This window comes from Zophobas morio, unplaced genomic scaffold (genome assembly GCF_036711695.1).
Source record: "Zophobas morio isolate AGI-343-1 ecotype UQ-CSIRO unplaced genomic scaffold, CSIRO_AGI_Zmor_V1 ptg000007l, whole genome shotgun sequence".
Lineage (NCBI taxonomy): Eukaryota > Metazoa > Arthropoda > Insecta > Coleoptera > Tenebrionidae > Zophobas > Zophobas morio.
The window spans coordinates 2,325,388-2,342,592 of NW_026972112.1; the positions used below are offsets into that span (position 1 = coordinate 2,325,388).

The 17,205-nt window shown below is 38.5% G+C and overlaps 2 protein-coding genes across 2 annotated transcripts; both read right to left on the reverse strand.

Annotated features, from left to right (window-relative positions):
- Window positions 1-715: 715 nt before the first annotated feature.
- On the reverse strand, window positions 716-2,783 carry LOC135123978 (intraflagellar transport protein 52 homolog). The gene is made up of 8 exons (XM_064048837.1): window positions 2,746-2,783; window positions 2,581-2,702; window positions 2,318-2,532; window positions 1,865-2,095; window positions 1,666-1,817; window positions 1,477-1,621; window positions 1,189-1,292; window positions 716-988 (listed from the first exon to the last, which is right to left on the reverse strand). Exons 1-8 carry the CDS (start codon window positions 2,758-2,760, stop codon window positions 716-718), a joined length of 1,257 nt encoding a protein of 418 aa, XP_063904907.1. The 5' UTR covers window positions 2,761-2,783.
- A 3,855-nt stretch (window positions 2,784-6,638) lies between these two features.
- Window positions 6,639-12,105, reverse strand: LOC135124209 (mediator of DNA damage checkpoint protein 1-like). Its single transcript, XM_064049118.1, has 6 exons — window positions 11,939-12,105; window positions 11,790-11,888; window positions 7,358-11,744; window positions 7,158-7,310; window positions 6,961-7,110; window positions 6,639-6,912 (listed from the first exon to the last, which is right to left on the reverse strand). The coding sequence occupies exons 1-6, from the start codon at window positions 11,975-11,977 to the stop codon at window positions 6,701-6,703; spliced, it is 5,040 nt and encodes a 1,679-aa protein (XP_063905188.1). The 5' UTR covers window positions 11,978-12,105; the 3' UTR covers window positions 6,639-6,700.
- Between the last annotated feature and the right edge of the window lie 5,100 nt (window positions 12,106-17,205).

Here is a 17,205-nt window from a genome sequence, read left to right on the forward strand (position 1 = left end):
ATAGAACTCAAATCCGGGTTCGGTTTTTTGATACCTGTAACCGTTTTTCCAGAATCCACCGATGTAATTTCGGAATCTTTGAATACCTCTAGATGGCGGTACTTCGAGTGCATAAGCTCACTAGATGTTTAAACGCATGGCGCAAATTAACTGCCGGCCTCGAGCAGACCTTATGAGGGAGAGGAATCAAGTCAGTGTCTTAAACAAGGATAAATAACTTCAGAACACTAGCGACTCAACAGTGTATAGGGTCAGTAATATTACACAGTTATGACAAATTCCGGCTACAATGAGGGCGAGAGGAAACTAATATGTCAAACATAACAAGAAGGAAAGCAGGAAGTTTTGAATTTTTAGTGTGGCACTCATGACAAAATACCTACTATATAAAATTCAGTGCTGTGATAGTGTACTTAGCACGGCTTTCGACATTACTGAGTGTTAATGAACCAAAGACAGCCATAAAAATGACGGCATAGAACAAAGACCATGCGAAGCTACAATGTGAAATCACGCTGTAGAACGAACGAAATCGAAATCGACGTCACAGCTTTAGCGGCAATCATAGTGTCTCAAATCCTCCCAGTGACAACACTGTATTGTGGATAAAAAATATTTACCAAATTTTATAAATAAGCCACTTCCCGATTGCTTACATCGCACAAAGAACAACACATTTTGCTAAAATACTTTTATTTATTTATTCCTTAACCCTCTACTTGATGGTATCGATGCTCTTAAACTTAGCGATCTGCACACCCATCTGATACAAAACCTTCGCCGCCCCCTCCACCCCTCCGTCCACTTTAACAATCTTGCTGCACTCCCGAATATAAAACTCCACCTCGTCTTCATCAACTTTACTCGTCGTCATCTTATACTTGTTGGTGAACTGCGCCAATTTCGAGAACACTGAGCTGAAGGCCTCGTCCAGATCGAACAATTCCAAAGGCGGGGGCGGCAACTCCCGGAAAGACGGCGGGAACACCTGAAAGAAGCCACTTTGACTTCGTGCGGTCACCCAGGACAGCTGTCATTCCGTACGCAGTTAGCGACCTTGGAATGACAGCCGCCGCCCCCCGCCGCCAAATTCGAAGCAAGTTTTTGGCGTAGCAAGCGGCAGGCGAAGCGTTCCCTGGCGTCCTACATGTGCCCTAATCAAATTAATGAGTATTCAGTTTCACGTACCGCCGCCTGCAAGGGCGGTAGCGGCGCCTCGAACTTCGGCGTAATGATCTTGAGGGGCTGATGTTTCACTCCCAAGTCGTCGTAGAGTTTGAGCGCTTCGGGAACTGGAAAACAAAGACGGAGTTTTGAAAACAACGCTCGCCGAACGATCGGTTTTGATGGAGCTTCTGGCTCACTTTTCAAGCATCGAGTTTTCGTATTTGAACAAACACAAAAAAATTGGTCGAAGACAGACGGCAGACAGACAGACAGACAGACAGACGAAAACGGAAGACCTATTTTTCTTACCTAGGTTGGTATTCACCGAGTACGTCTTGTGGTCGAACAGCTGCGTGTAGTCGATCGACACCGTGTGACTTATGGCGTCCGTGAGGCACAGCTTGGGTCGCTCCGCGAGCTCGGCGGTATCGGGCACGATGTGGTGGTCTGAAATCTGCAAAGACGTCACGATCGGCACGCACACGCACGCACACTCACGTCGATGTCGTCGTGGTCGGAGGGCGCGAAGCGCACGCTGTGCGTGTTGGTCAAGAAGTCGAAGACCAGCTCGCGGAACTTCTCGTTGGCCTCCTGGTCGATGTATTTGTCGGCGAACATGTGGCCCGAGCCCGTGGCCACCAAGCGGCCCCCTGAAACCCGATTGAGGCGCCGCCTATGCTTTGGCATGTGTGCTTACCGCTGGCCGGGTCGTAATATAGGGCACCCAGGGGGCGATCCACGGGAAAAGAGGCAGATCCACTTGTGAAAGCCACCACACTGGGTTTGCTAACGTTCAGCGTGCAACCGAAAGGATATACGAGATTTATGTTAACTTTATCCCTATTTAGAGAGGTATTTATGGAGCTGTCGCCGATAAAACACTCCTTGGGGTGGAAATATTTGTAGTAGTGGGTGCGTATGAGGGAATCTGAGAAGGAAATGATAGTGTGTGGTGACAAACAACCTGATTTTGTTCACTGAGAAGAAACAACGCTGGCGCGTTCGAATTTCCCGCCGAAACTAGTGTAATTAACCGACTTTGAAAAATGAAAAATCCCCATTTGTATGCATGATGTGTTGCATAACTTAAACAAATTTTCGAATGTGGCGCTGTTTTGTTTATTCTCCAAAAGACAAACACTGTACTGACCCATGTTTGGCACAATCCCAAACTCCTCCAAAAGGATGTTAATATTGCTGGTATCGTCATGGTTACTTTCGGATAAGAGAACCAGGACCCTTCCTCCATCCCTGATGAAGGACTTGAGGCAGTTCAGCTCGTTTTCCTCAAAGGGTTGCTGACACCCCGGCAAAATCAGCAAAGTACAGTTTTGCAACAACTGCGACGTGATTTCATCCTTGTTTCTGGAAATTGACAATGCATAAATGACAGTTTGCCGTCATTTTACTTACACGATCACCTTCCAGTAGATCTTCAATTTTCGTTGGAAGATTTTGAAGTTCTCGTTTAGTTTGAACAACTCGCGTTTTGAATTGTTGAAAACGATCGTGTTCTTGTTGTCGGCTGAAGAATCCTGGAGGAGAGTGTCATTTAAGTTTATTGTCGTTTTTACTTACCTCGACCGGTGCCATTTTCGGGTTTGTTTACAGCGATGGGCGGGCGTTGCTTAGCAACGCAACGTATGTGTCAAACGTGATGACGTGACTTAATTTTTGAATGACAAACGCGTGATAAAAACTTAAACTAAGTTTATGCATTATGCAGCCCCGCGAAACTATAATTGATAATTTATACCAATTAGAGACGAATTTATGTAATTTATAACACTACGCGCTATCTTACGGGGAGAGGACAAACTATGGTTGAGTAGATATCTGTTATTTGTCAAACTTTCACTAGCCTTACATTTATTGATTGAAATTCAAATATATCGTATGGCCCGAAAACGAAAAACGTTAATTCAAATTTTAGAAAATTTAAACACAAAAAATCAAAAGATATACATGGTGATCAAGTCCGAGAAATCGAAACATCAAAAAATGGAAAAATTGAAGAACCGAAACATTGCAAAATCTCAGAACTGAAATACTGAAAAACTGAAAAATGGAGGAAAATTGAAAAATCGAAAAAGTGAAAAAATCCAAAACTGAAACATTGAAAAATCCAGATATCGTAAAATTGAAAAATCACAATTGAAGAAAGAATTGAAACATCAAGAAATAGAGAAATGGGAAAATCAAAAACTCAGTTAATCGAAAAATTGAAAAATCGAAAAATTTAGAAACGTCAAAAATTAAAAACTGAAAAATAAAAAAAATTAAAATCGTGAAACTGAAATATCGTGAAGTTAATAAATTGAAAAACTGAAATTTTTTGAAAAAAAAAAATCGTATCAAAAACTAAAAATTCAAAAAATCGAGAAATTGAACAATCAAAAAATCAAAACATTGAAATCCCAGTAAGTTGATAAATAGGAAAATTTAAAAAACAAAAATTTTAAAAATCCAAGAATTGAACAACAAAAAAAATCTAAGCCTGAAAACTCAGAAAATTGAATGATCGAGAACAAAAAATCTAAAATTTAAAAATTCGACAAATTGAAAAATCATGGAACTGAAAAATCGAAAAGTCGAGATAGTGAGAAATCTAAAAACCTAAAACTTTAAAAACTGAAAAATTAGAATATCGAAAAATTTAAAAACCGAGAAAACACAATATCAAAAATTTGAAAAATTGAAGAAACGAAATATTGCAAAATTCCAAAGCTGAAATATTGAAAAACCTAAAAATGGAAGGAAAATTAAAGAATCGAAACAGTGAAAAAATCCCAAACTGAAACATTGAAAAATTGAGAAATGGAAAAATGGGAAAATCAAAAAAATTAGTCCAAAGAGTTTAGACAGTACTTCCCTCGCTATCGGAAACGTGACGGCTGCATGCTTATTTTTTTTTTCACATTAGATTTCAAAGCATTCGGTTTTGTGATTAAATCAATAAAATAAATTTGCGCATTCATTAAATTTTTTGAGTCACCCTGTATATCCGAATCCAAAAAATATGAATGGAATGATAAATTACAAGAAGAGACTCATCATATTTTGTAAATTTTAAATAGGATTATACGGCAAACTTTTGAGCTGACGTCATCAATTTTTTGAAGGGGATAAGCAAATATATTTGGACTAAAAATTTATTATGCTCTTTATAACCTTAAAACATTTGCAAGATTTCAAAGCATTGGGTTCTGTAGTTCCTGATTAAATCAATAAAATAAATTTACGCATTCATTAATTTTTGGGGTCATCCTGTATATGCAAATCCAAAAAACATGAATGGAATGATAAATCACAAGAAGAGACTCATCATATTTTATACAATTTAGATAGGATTTATTCAGCAAAATTTTGAGGTGACGTCATCAATTTTTTAGAGGGGATAAGTAAATATATTGTGATGTAAACGGTCCTGGTTTAATAACAAAAAAATTTTCGTTCGTCTATAAAACAAGCTCGTCTTAGACAAAGTATTCGTAAAAAAATATGTCGTAAAAAAATTTAGGTATGCTGGTCCCGACTGCGATTATAGTTTAAATATTTTTTAGAAAATCCTGTCATGGATGTAGAAACATTTGTGACAGCCAAAGAGGCTTTTTTGAGAAAATTATCTTTGAATTTAGACAAAATTTAAATAGACACTAGGCAACAGGCACATTTGGGCAAAAGAAAGAGAAATTAGGGTTACGGCTTCAAATTTTGGACGTATTTACAAAGTTAGACCAACTACAGCAATAGCTAAAACTGTGGAGTCTCTATTGTACAGTACATTTAGAGGTAACAGTTACACATACTATGGACAGCAAAGTGAGGAAAAAGCTGTCAAGTGTTTTGAAATAAATAAAAATATAAAAATTGAACGGTGTGGCTTGTTTATTTCAAAACAATTTCCTTACTTGGCTGCTAGTCCAGACAGGGTTCTAGAGGATAGGAGTGCATTAGTCGAAATTAAATGCCCTTCAAAATCGCAAGATTTGTCTCCCGAAGAAGCGGTTAGAAAAAAAAATCTAATTTTGTACATTGACAGACAGAGAATTGAAACTAAAAAAAAACATAATTACTACTTTCAAGTCCAGGGACAAATGCTTGTTACAGGTATTTCACAAGTTTATTTTGTTGTATGGACACCCAAAAGAATAAATATGGAAAAAAATTATAAAGGCGAAGAAATATATGTAAAAAGATGGCAGATAAACTTGGCAGATTTTGCTTTGGCGCATTATTGCCCGAAATAATTGATTCAAGAAGAAAGTGGAACCTGCCTTTGCGAGAGATTTTTTTTAAATAAATAAAATTTGTTTCTATTTTTTTATGTACTTTAATAATTTATTAGGAGTACATTTTTCATCACCAAGGCTTACATATTTTTATTATAAATATATTTTGAAAATGATCTCTCGGCAAATGAAAACATATACGAGCACTTTTTTCGAGTAAACAATGAAGGGAGAAGTTACTGGGCGTAGGGCTTTTTTAAAACACCTCCTTTCTGGGATAACACTTAGCTACTTATACGTGTTAAACAAAAGCTGTATTTTATATATTTTTTATTATTATTATAAATATGTTTATTAGTTTTTTTAATTAAGAAAGCAAAGTATATATTAACAATAATATTACAATGAAATTTTAGTAATCATGTGTATTGAATTCAGGATTCTGAGTGGAGTAAAAATATTATAGTTCCCCAGTTTTAATTCGGTTTTATGATAGTACCTCATTGCGCAAAAGTTAATTTTCTTAACAATAGATTACTACGGCCGGTCCTGGCGGCTTGTTATAAAGCTGAGTTGCTTGCCATAAATTAGAAAAATCAGCCGAGAACTCTAACAATCAGCTTATGGTAAAGCAGACGATAAGGGTTTTACTTGAAAGTCGCTTCCGTAAATTTTAGTGGCGCTCCTATCGGCAAAGTACTGAACTAACTGCTCACATTCTGTCGAATTGATACCCATTTTTTTCAATAACTGTTAGTTTTGGTTAAAAACTCTGCTAACCAATAGATCGTTAATTTTCCTCTGATATTCCTGTTAAAATTATTCGACGTATTTTGCATTAATTTGTGGTATATTTTGATTTTAATAAACACATTATTATTTAAACAAATTGTACCACTAACAAACATTTAATGATTCTGCGCCCTGTAAAAAGTGATGTTTCATCCATGTGCGAATTTTCAAGCGATTTTATGATGGTTATGACTCAAAAAACTTGAAAAGAAAACATAAAATGGTGCTTTTTTACGATATTTCTCAGCCATATTTTTTTAGTTGATTGAACTCGTCTCTGCGCCCTAGAATATGAAAAAAGCTGCAGTTTGATGTATGACACATCTATATTAATATCATTTTTTCATACAAAAAACCAAAAAAATGTTATGCCTCGTCTAGCGAGTCCCCTTAACCTTACTTTCTAAGTGTGTGAAATGTTTAAAATAAGGAAGTTTAAAAAACACCTTAAATAGATACCTTTTTATTATAAAAAATAAATTTACAAAACTTGTACATTCAAAAACACATCATGTCAACAAAAAATCGTTGAACTTGAACTCCTGCCTTAGAGTTCCATCAAATATGGCTTCCGCTTCCACAACTTGAATTTTCTTATTCTGCTTGACGATTTTGCTGTATTTGCCCTTGTTGTTTTCAGAAGAAACAATAACCAGATGTTCAGTTGTACACTTGGCCAAATTTTTGGTAACGTAGCTGCCACCACACGACTCTATCGCTCCTAAGAAAACACCCTTTTAGCAACAGCATACCTTTCCCCAATACCAACCTTTTATAACATCTGCGCCGTTATTAACAATAACCTGGAAGGTGTAGTTTTGTAGCAATTTAGCGTCGCTGCTTCTCTTCAACGACTCCTTCAACGAAAATTTCCATTTCTTTTCCGCTTCCTTGTCAACCAGAATGTGGTCCCATGGGTCTGAAACTAATCTTGAGACCCAGTTCGCCCTGAATGGATCTACTTACCCACAAAAGCGAAAGCTTTCTTGCACGCGTATAACCACTGTGGTGAACAGATGGGTTTACCTTGAGCCACAGCACAAAGAAGCTTTTGGGACCTCTTGATGCTTTCCGTGACCAGCACGGTGCAAGCGTCAACGGTGTCCACCACGCTGCCACCTAGTCGACAATCAATCAACAAGTCCGAAACTACGTATCACACTTACCGAGAGTCCTAATCAAAGACTCCAACTCTGGATTATCCATCATGGTGAAAACCACTTTGGGTTTCAACGCCCTTCTGCTTCTCTCGGGCGTTGCAAGTACTGGTGTCGCAATCGACCCCTTCCTCGTCTTCTTATCCCCCTTTTCTTCCTCTTCTCTCTTCTGTCGTCTACTATTCGCGCTCAACCGTCTGGGTTTAGTCGCAGAAGCGACCGACGGCGTTGACGAAATAGTAATCACACTCTTCTCGCTACTCGTGGAACTCACAGTGATGACTTCGTCGCTACTCGCGCCATCGCCGACTTTTTTCCGCGCTGATTGTCTCGTCGGTTTAACAGGAGTTTCGATTTTTGGAACTTTGGCGACAAAATCGTCCTCGGAGTCGTAACTTGGGAACTTCAAACCACGTTTTCTGGGTGTTCCGGGATGGCTCGGCGGCGTTTTTTTGCTACCTGTATCTTCAGGTTTCTTTTTGCTTGGAGTTTCCGGAGGTTCGTCCCCTTCCTGTTTGCGCTTGTTCCCTTTTTTGGTCTTGGTTGTCGACGGTTCGGGCGTTTGTTCTCTACTTTTGGCTTCTTTTTTTCTGCCTCGTGTTTTCGTTTCTTCTTCCTTGGATTCAGTGTTTGAATGATCGTCAGGTTCGGGTTGCGTTTGTTGTCGGCGCGTTGTTCTTTTGTGACTTTCAGTTGCTTCTTTTTTCGTTTTTTCTTCATCTAGTTTTTGTTTTCTTGTTCCTCGTTTATTTGTGTCACTGTTTTGCGAATCTTGGCTACTTTGGGGACTTGATCTTCGGTTTTTGATCACACCTGGCTTCGATTTGTCGTCTACGCTGCTTTGAGATTCTTTGTCTTCGCTTCCGTCGTTTTTCTGTTGTCTTCTGGTTCGTCTGCTGTTTGCCTCGTTGCCACTGCTTTGGGAATTGTCTTTAGTACTGTCATTGCTAGATTCTTGGTTTTTAGTTTCACTTTGTTTGGGTTTTCGTCTTCCCGGAGTTTCAACACTTTTCTCTTCTTCTTTCTTATTTGGTTCTTTGTCTTCCACACTTTTTTGCTTTCTTTTTCCTCTTCTAGTGTTCGCACCATCGCTGGTTTGCGAACTGTTTTTGCTACTTTCGACGCTCGATTCTCTTGTATCGACAGTCGCAGTCCGTTTTGATCTACCTCTTCTGTTCTCTTTATTGTCCGAATCTGTTGACTTGTTATCTTCTTTTCGACCAACTTCTGCGTCTTGGTCCTTTTTATTACTATTGCTTGTTTTATTAGTCTTGACGCTTTCTGAATCGTCAGTAATACTCTGACTTTTTGATCTTCCTCTTCTTTGGTTTTGCGTTTCTTCAGAATCCTTTTCGTTTTCGTCGACTTGTTTCTTCTTCCCTCGTCTACTCTTCACACTATTGGTACTGTTTTGGGAGTCAGTTTTACTGCTTTCCACGCTCGATTCTCGGTCTTCAGATGTGGTACTTTTTGTTGACTTTGCTCCTTTTCTATTGCGTTGAGTGTTTTCTTGAGATTTTGTTTTTTTAACTTCAACTGTTGATTCTTTTGCCTTTACACTATCATCATCTTTACTACTAACAGAACCATCGTTATTTTTTTGTCGTCTGTTTCTGCCTCTTGTTGCTCTTATTTCACTTGTATTACTCTCAACACTTGATTCTCGATCTTCGGTTGATTTTTCTTTAGCTTGTTTTTTCTCTTTTTGGTGATTTTCCTCTTTATCTTCATCGTCATCGTCAAGAGCGACCAAATTTTTCTTCAACTTTCTTCCTTTGTTGACAGGTGTTTTGCTTGCGTTTATAGTTTCTTCTTTGGCTACTTCTCGAACTTCAAGATCTTGTTTCCTTCTTCCTCTTCTACTGCTTGTCGCACCTCCATCTGATTTATTTTCACCATCGTCAGTCGGTTTTTCCACATCAGAACTTTGTTCTTCCTCTTCGTCTTTCTTTTCCTCTGCACGCTTTTCTTCATTTTTAGTAGAATAAGTCTTCACTTTACTACTACTTCTATTCACAGTGAAGATTTCCTCATCTTCATTGTCATCATCCCCTGCTAGAATCTCCTTGACAGTTTCTTCACTAAGTGGTGCCGACTTACGCAAACCCAAACTTCTGCGGGTTTCTTCTTGTATTATACTATCGTCAATTATGTCACTTTCGCGGGACGTATTTAAAACGTCTACGAGTTGCTGCGTACACAACAAACTCTGGCTAGCGAAGATCTCGTGCAGCTGATCTTCAACCTTATTAAAGTGGGTTCCGTCTTCATGAAGCATTTCCATGGCTTGAGTTGGCTGAAGCATAGAACTGTCGTCATCTTCCCTAGGTTTGGGGTCCGATTTTTTCAAAGGTGACGGACTTTTGAACGGATTCGGTGCCAAGAAAATGTCATCGTCTTTACTAGACGGTCCTGAGTCACTTAGAAGATTTTCTAGAGCTTGAGTAGGTGGTAAAAATAAGTCATCTGCTTCTTCGTTTTTGGAAGATAGAGATTTCTCCAGTTCCGTGATTTTATCTTCGCCGTGTAGAAGTTCCAGTGCTTGCGTGGGTGGTAATAGAATATCTTCGTCGTCTTTGTCTAGTGGGAGAAGTGAAGATGTAGATGTCAAGTCAGCGTTTTTGATGATATCGTCATCCAGCAACGATTCTAGTGTTTGCGTGGTTTCCAAAGATTCATTCTTGTTATTGGATGAACCTTCTACTGACGCTGAAAGAACATCATCTCCGTGTAGATCTTCTAGAGCTTGAGTTGGATGTAAAAATATATCGTCTTCTTTGTCTTTAATATTGCTTGGTGTTACTGAATCTGAACTCAGAAGAATTTGAGTAGACTGTAAAAATACGTCGTCTTCGTCTTTGGACGAAGTTTGCTTTGAATCCAATTGTCTGGCATTTGCAGGTTTAAAGCTTCCAAAGTAATCCAAAGTTTGAGTAGGTTGTAAGAAAATCTCGTCTTCTTTTTTGTCAAGATCTTCGATTTTCGTTCCTTCGTCGACTTTCTGGTCTTTGGTGTCTTCAGTCGGCGCAGACTGATTTAGTATTTCGTCTGATTGAAGATTGCTTATTTCCTCTGCATCTTCATCTTTTTTCTCCAGATCTTCGTTTTGATCACGATCGCACACTTTCGGGTCATTTATAAAGTCAAAATTGAACTGTTGCGTCGGTTGATTAAAAACATCTTCATTTCTTTCGTCATCTTTTGGTAGCGGAAGACTAGAAGTCGTTTCGCTGTCATTGTCTGACAGAGCAGCAGCAGCTTCTAGTTTTTTATCAGATTCAAGTGCTCCACTTTCTTTTTTTGTTTCTTCTTGTTCTTCATTTTTTTGATCAAGTTCCGTTGCGACTTCAGAAACCGCAACATTTGTTTCTTCGTTACTTTGTAAACTTTCTTCTGCAGTTTTAGGTACATTTTCTATTGTGGCGAGTTCTTCATTTTGAGTCTGAGACAACGCCTGGCAGTAATGGTGGTCCTGTGGTAGCACTTTCTTGCTAACTTTATTCTTCTTCAAACTGTCTTCACTTGCACAATTCTCAGATGCATTAAGGCTCAATTTGAAGCTCGCCATTGAGTTTTCTTCTAACTCTTCACCTTCTGACTCTGGAACCACAACTTTTTCATTCAAATCATCTTTCTTAATATCATCTCCTTCAATATCAGTTTCTGAGTCATCACTGATGTGATATTTGGATTTCTGATCCGTAGTATTCACATATTCTTCTGTATCTTCTGAATCTGAGTCAATCAGATTTTTTCCGCCTGTCTTTACAGGGCAAATTTGTGAAGGCACTTCATCATCTGTCTCTGAATCAACAACTTTCTTCGAATTGATACTCACCGGTCGAATCTGCGACGAATTTGACGACGTTTGCGTCGGATTCTTCTCACATTTTTCCGCTTCGTCGTCAGAATCCACCAAACTATTAGAATTCTTATCACACTTAAAACTCTGCGACTCCGTTGCTTTTTGCATCGTCGCAAAATCAATTGAATCGTTGCTACTTTCATCATTGAAACCCGGAAAATGGTGAACCTGCGTAGGCATTTCGTTCACACTTAATTCCTTCACCGAAAACACTTGTGTAGGCATCTCGTTGAAATTAATCCCGCCAGGGATACTCGATAAATTGACTTCTTGCGTCGCCGATCCGTAAAAATTCTCACTGAACTGTTGCGACTCGTCACTATTTTTCGCAATGTGTTTCTCCTCCTCAAGCGTCTTGTACGTGCAGAAAACATCACCGAACTTAATCGAGGACCCATTTTTCAATTTGTACAATTGGAGGGGTGTCAGCCTGGTGTTATCAAGCACGGTCCCATTTGACGATTTAAAATCACTTATGTAATGCAGTTCCGGATCGACCACGGTAATAACGGCATGATGTTTACTGACGTTCTGAAAGTTTGAGGTTAGGTCGGTTTTGATTACGTCTACACTTACCAAATTCTTTATGTTAATAACGGCGTCCGGATTGCGCCCCACAGTGTTGTGTCCGTCGTAAACGGGGTAAATTTTGTCGTTTAAAGTCAAACAACCGCGCTAAAACATGGATGTTTTTGTTGGTATCAAAAGTGAGGTTAGGTTCTTACCGTGAGATTTTCGTTTTTTTCAGACCGAGATTCCATCATGGGCTAATAAATTTGCAGTTAAAAAGGGTCTAAATGGAAAATAGTGCGGTACATTTGTAATTTTTTCTAAAACACCACAAATCACAAAATCACAATACTGCGCATCAAGGTTATTATTCCGGTCAAAGTCGACTATTTCCGTGAGTGGTCGACTCGTACCGGTTCAACGTTTTCAAAACTTTTTATTAAAAAAAAAAAAAACACAGACACACAAATCAACAACAAATAATCAATCGTTTAATGTTATAACGTGCTTTACAAGCACTGATAATCATTTAAACATTTTTAGTAATAAAGGTGGATTATTGTGCATAGGCAACCACCCATGCAGCTGTTTATGCAACCAACATTACAGCCAATTGTCCTGAAACCGGTTGCTGCACTTCTCCGCCTCTTGCAACAAAGAAACCAAAACCGCACAAATCTGGCTGAAAAGATGCAGATGCAGGTGCATCGCATCTTGCCATCCCGGCATATTTATCGCGGGCATAAACCACATGTTGATCCGAGTGCCGTCCTTCCACAAAACAACCTGCGGATGCCGATCGAAATTAAAATAAATTGAGTTCGTTTCAGGATTTTTTCAGCACAAAACGTGGACTACCCCGCTGGGATCGACTTCGTTGAACGTGACTTGGCATCGTTTATCTCGTATTTTTATTGGCTTTATTTTTGTAGCACGTTTGGTGATGCTTTTTATTTTGTCGAATGCGTCGTCTATAAAACCTTTCAAAGGTGTGCGTTGGATAAAGGTCAGCGTGCACTTTTGTCCGCAGTGCGATAATTGCCGCTTTTTCCTCTTTGATGGTTTTGCGCTGGTGGTTTCAGCGCATCAAACGGTCGTAAAAATTAATTGAGCTCGTGTTAACAACTTCTGGGTGGGGGCGGGATCAAGGATCAGAGGATTAAGAGCTCGAAAAGTGGATTTTTATCGGATTTTTTACGATAAGTGGTTTCTGTGGATGCTTCTGCTGGTAAAAAAGGAAAGTGAGGACGGTGTTTTTGTGAGTTGTTTCCACATCTTTTTGGTAACCCGTGGGTCAGGCGAAGAGTCCTGAAACATTTATTGCTAACGGTGGTTCTGGTAATCAGCTCTGGGTGTTGATGGTCGTATATGGGTATGTAAAAAGGTCCAGTAATTGGTGTACATCGCTCTTAGTAACCAAACGTGACCTTTACGGTAAATTAAATGAGGTATCATTTTATAATTTCACTTCCAAGCGGCTACATTATTTATAAGAGTAATAATTTCTGTTATCATCAGTGAGAGCACCTTGGAAATGATTCTGACTTTTGACTTTTTTGTTTTTATTCCATGGCGTCTGAATAATGATAATTACTGGCTGCGTTCGTCAGTTTCCTTCCTTCTATCTATATCAGAAATTACAAAATTGTGCAAGAGAATGAGCACTCTCACTTTATTGTTACTTCGCATTTTTTTTATTTTGTTTCTATGATTCCCAAATTCTTTAAAAACCTGATTTAGTAGTAGTGTTAACAATTTCTTTAAAATAATTTGTATTTTTTTGTAATAACAAGTAATTTTTTAAATATCTCAAACATTGTCTTTAATTTTGCATAAGTCGTCACTTGGTGCAGACAGAATTATGAAAATTTTCTCAAGAGATGAAGAAAATGAAGATATTGCATGCCAATGGCCAAGACTTATTCTACCCAAAAATAAAGAAAAACGTGTAGTTGAAGAGAAAGAAGCTAGAGAAAAACAAACTTTTTTGTCGAAAATCTTGCAGATAAATCGAAGCAGTAAAAGAGCAAGAAGAAAACAAGATCTTGAAATTCGAAAAGAAGTCAAAGAGAAACCACAACGAAACAAAAAAAAAGATGAAGAAAAAAAATGAAGATGTTTTTAATCAACCGACGCAGCAGTTCAATTTTGATTTTATAAATAACGCGAAAGTGTGCGATCGTGATCAAAACGAAGATCTGGAGAAAAAAGATGAAGATGCAGAGGAAATAAACAATCTTCAATCAGACGAAATGCTAAATCAGTCTGCGCCGACCAAAGACCAGAAAATCGACGAAGCAACGAAAATCGAAGATCTTGATAAGAAAAAAGACGAAATTTTCTTACAACCCACTCAAACTTTGGATTACTTTGGAAGTTTAAAACCTGCAAACGCCAGGCAATTGGATTCAAAGCAAACTTCGTCCAAAGACGAAGACGACGTATTTTTACAATCTACTCAAATTCTTTTGAGTTCAGATTCAGTAACACCAAGCAATATTAAAGACAAAGAAGACGATATATTTTTACATCCAACTCAAGCTCTAGAAGATCTATATGGAGATGATGCTCTTTCAGCGTCAGTAGAAGGTTCATCCAACAACAACAATGAATCTTTGGAAACCACACAAACACGAGAATCGTTGCTGGATGACGATATCATCAAAAACGCTGACTTGACATCTACATCTTCACTTCACTCATTAGATAAAGAAGATGAAGATGTTCTATTACCACCCACGCAAGCACTGGAACGTCTATACGGCGAAAATAAAATCACGGAACTGAAGAAATCTCTATATTCGAAAAACGGAGAAGCAGATGACTTATTTTTACCACCTACTCAAGCTCTAGAAAATCTTCTAAGTGACTCAGGACCGTCTAGTAAAGACGATGACATTTTCTTGGCACCGAATCCATTCAAAGGTCCGTCACCTTTGAAAAAATCGGACCCCAAACCTAGGGAAGATGACGACATTTCTATGCTTCAGCCAACTCAAGCCATGGAGATGCTTCATGAAGATGGAACCCACTTTAATAAGGTTGAAGATCAGCTGCACGAAATCTTCGCTAACCAGAGGTTGTTGTGTACGCAGCAACTCGTAGACGTTTTAAATACGTCCCGCGAAAGTGACATAATTGACGATAGCATTATACAAGAAGAAACCCGCAGAAGTTTGGGTTTGCGTAAGTCGGCACCACTTAGTGAAGAAACTGTCAAGGGGATTCTAGCAGGAGATGAAGGCAATGAAGATGAGGAAATCTTCACTGTGAATAGAAGTAGTAGTAAAGCGAAGACTTATTCTACTAAAAATGAAGAAAAGCGTGCAGAGGAAAAGAAAGACGAAGGGAAAAACAAAGTTCTGATGTGGAAAAACCGACTGACGTTGGTGAAAATAAATCAGATAGAGAAGAAGAGAAAGAAGGAAACAAGATCTTGAAGTTTAAGAAGTAGCCAAAGAAGACAACATAAACGCAAACAGAACACCTGCTTACAAAGGAAGAAATTTAAAGAAAAATTTGATCGCTCTTGACGATGACGATGAAGGTGAAGGTGAAGATAAAGAGGCAAATCACCAAAAAAATAAAAAACAAGCTAAAAAAAAACAACCCAAGACCGAGAATTAAGTGTTGAGAGTAATACAATGAAATAAGAGCAACCAGAGGCAGAAACAGACGACAAAAAAAATAACGATGGTTTTGTTCCTAGTAAAGATGACGATAGTGTAAAGGGAAAAAAATCAACAGTTGAAGTTAAAAAAACAAATTCTTAAAAAAACAGTGAACGCAATATAAAAGGTGCAAAGTCGGCAAAAAGTACCACATCTGAAGACCGAAAATCGAGCGTGGAAAGCAGTAAAACTGACTCTCAAAACAGTACTAACGATGTGAAGACTAGACGAAGGAAGAAGAAACAAGTCGACGAAAACGAAAAGGATTTTGAAGAAACGCAAAACCAAAGAAGAGGAAGGTCAAAAAGTCAGACTATTACTGACAATTTAGAAAGCGTCAAGACTAATAAAACAAGCAATAGTAATAAAAAGGACCAAGACGCAGAAGTTGGTCGAAAAGAAGATAACAAGTCAACAGATTTGGACAATAAAGAGAACAGAAGAGGTAGATCAAAACGGACGGCGACTGTCGATACAAGAGAATCGAGCGTCGAAAGTAGCAAAAACAGTTCGCAAAACAGAGATGGTGCGACTACTAGAAGAGGAAAAAGAAAACAAGAAAATGTTGGAAGCGAAGACAAAGAATCAAATAAGAAAGAAGAAGAGAAAAATGTTGAAACTCTGGGAAATTGAAAACCTAAACAAAGTTAAACTAAAGATAGAGAATCTAGCATGGAGAGTACTAAAGATAATTCAGAAGCAGGACCAACGACGCAAACAATAGACGAACCAGAAGACAACTGAAAAACGACGGAAACGAAAACAAAGAATCCCAAAGCAGTGTAGACGAAAAATCGAAGATCTTGATAAGAAAGAAGACGCCATATTCTTACAATCTACTCAAACTTCGAATTACTTTGGAAGCTTTAAACCTGCAAATGCCAGGCAATTGGATTCAAAGCAAACTTCGTCCAAGGACGAAGACGACGTATTTTTACAGTCTACTCAAGTTCTTCTAAGTTCAGATTCAGCAACACCAAGCAATATTAAAGACAAAGAAGACGATATATTTTTACATCCAACTCAAGCCCTAGAAGATCTACACGGAGATGATGCTCTTTCAGCGTCAGTAGAAAGTTCATCCAACAATAAGAATTTATCTTTGGAAACCACACAAACACTAGAATCTTTGCTGGATGACGACATCATCAAAAACGCTGACTCGACATCTACATCTTCACTTCACCCACTAGACAAAGAAGATGAAGATCTTTTATTACCGCCCACGCAAGCACTGGAACTTCTCCACGGCGAAGATAAAATCACGGAACTGAAGAAATCTCTATCTTCGAAAAACGAAGAAGCAGATGATTTATTTTTACCACCTACTCAAGCTCTAGAAAATCTTCTAAGTGACTCAGGACCGTCTAGTAAAGACGATGACATTTTCTTGGCACCGAATCCGTTCAAAAGTCCGTCACCTTTGAAAAAATCGGACCCCAAACCTAGGGAAGATTACGACAGTTCTATGCTTCAGCCAACTCAAGCCATGGAGATGCTTCATGAAGACGGAACCCACTTTAATAAGGTTGAAGATCAGCTGCACGAGATCTTCGCTAGCCAGAGTTTGTTGTGTACGCAGCAACTCGTAGACGTTTTAAATACGTCCCGCGAAAGTGACATAATTGACGATAGCATTATACAAGAAGAAACCCGCAGAAGTTTGGGTTTGCGTAAGTCGCCACCACTTAGTGAAGAAACAAGGAGATTCTAGCAGGGAATGAAGACAATGAAGATGTGGAAATCTTCACTGTGAATAGAAGTAGTAGTAAAGTGAAGACTTATTCTACTAAAAATGAAGAAAAGCGTGC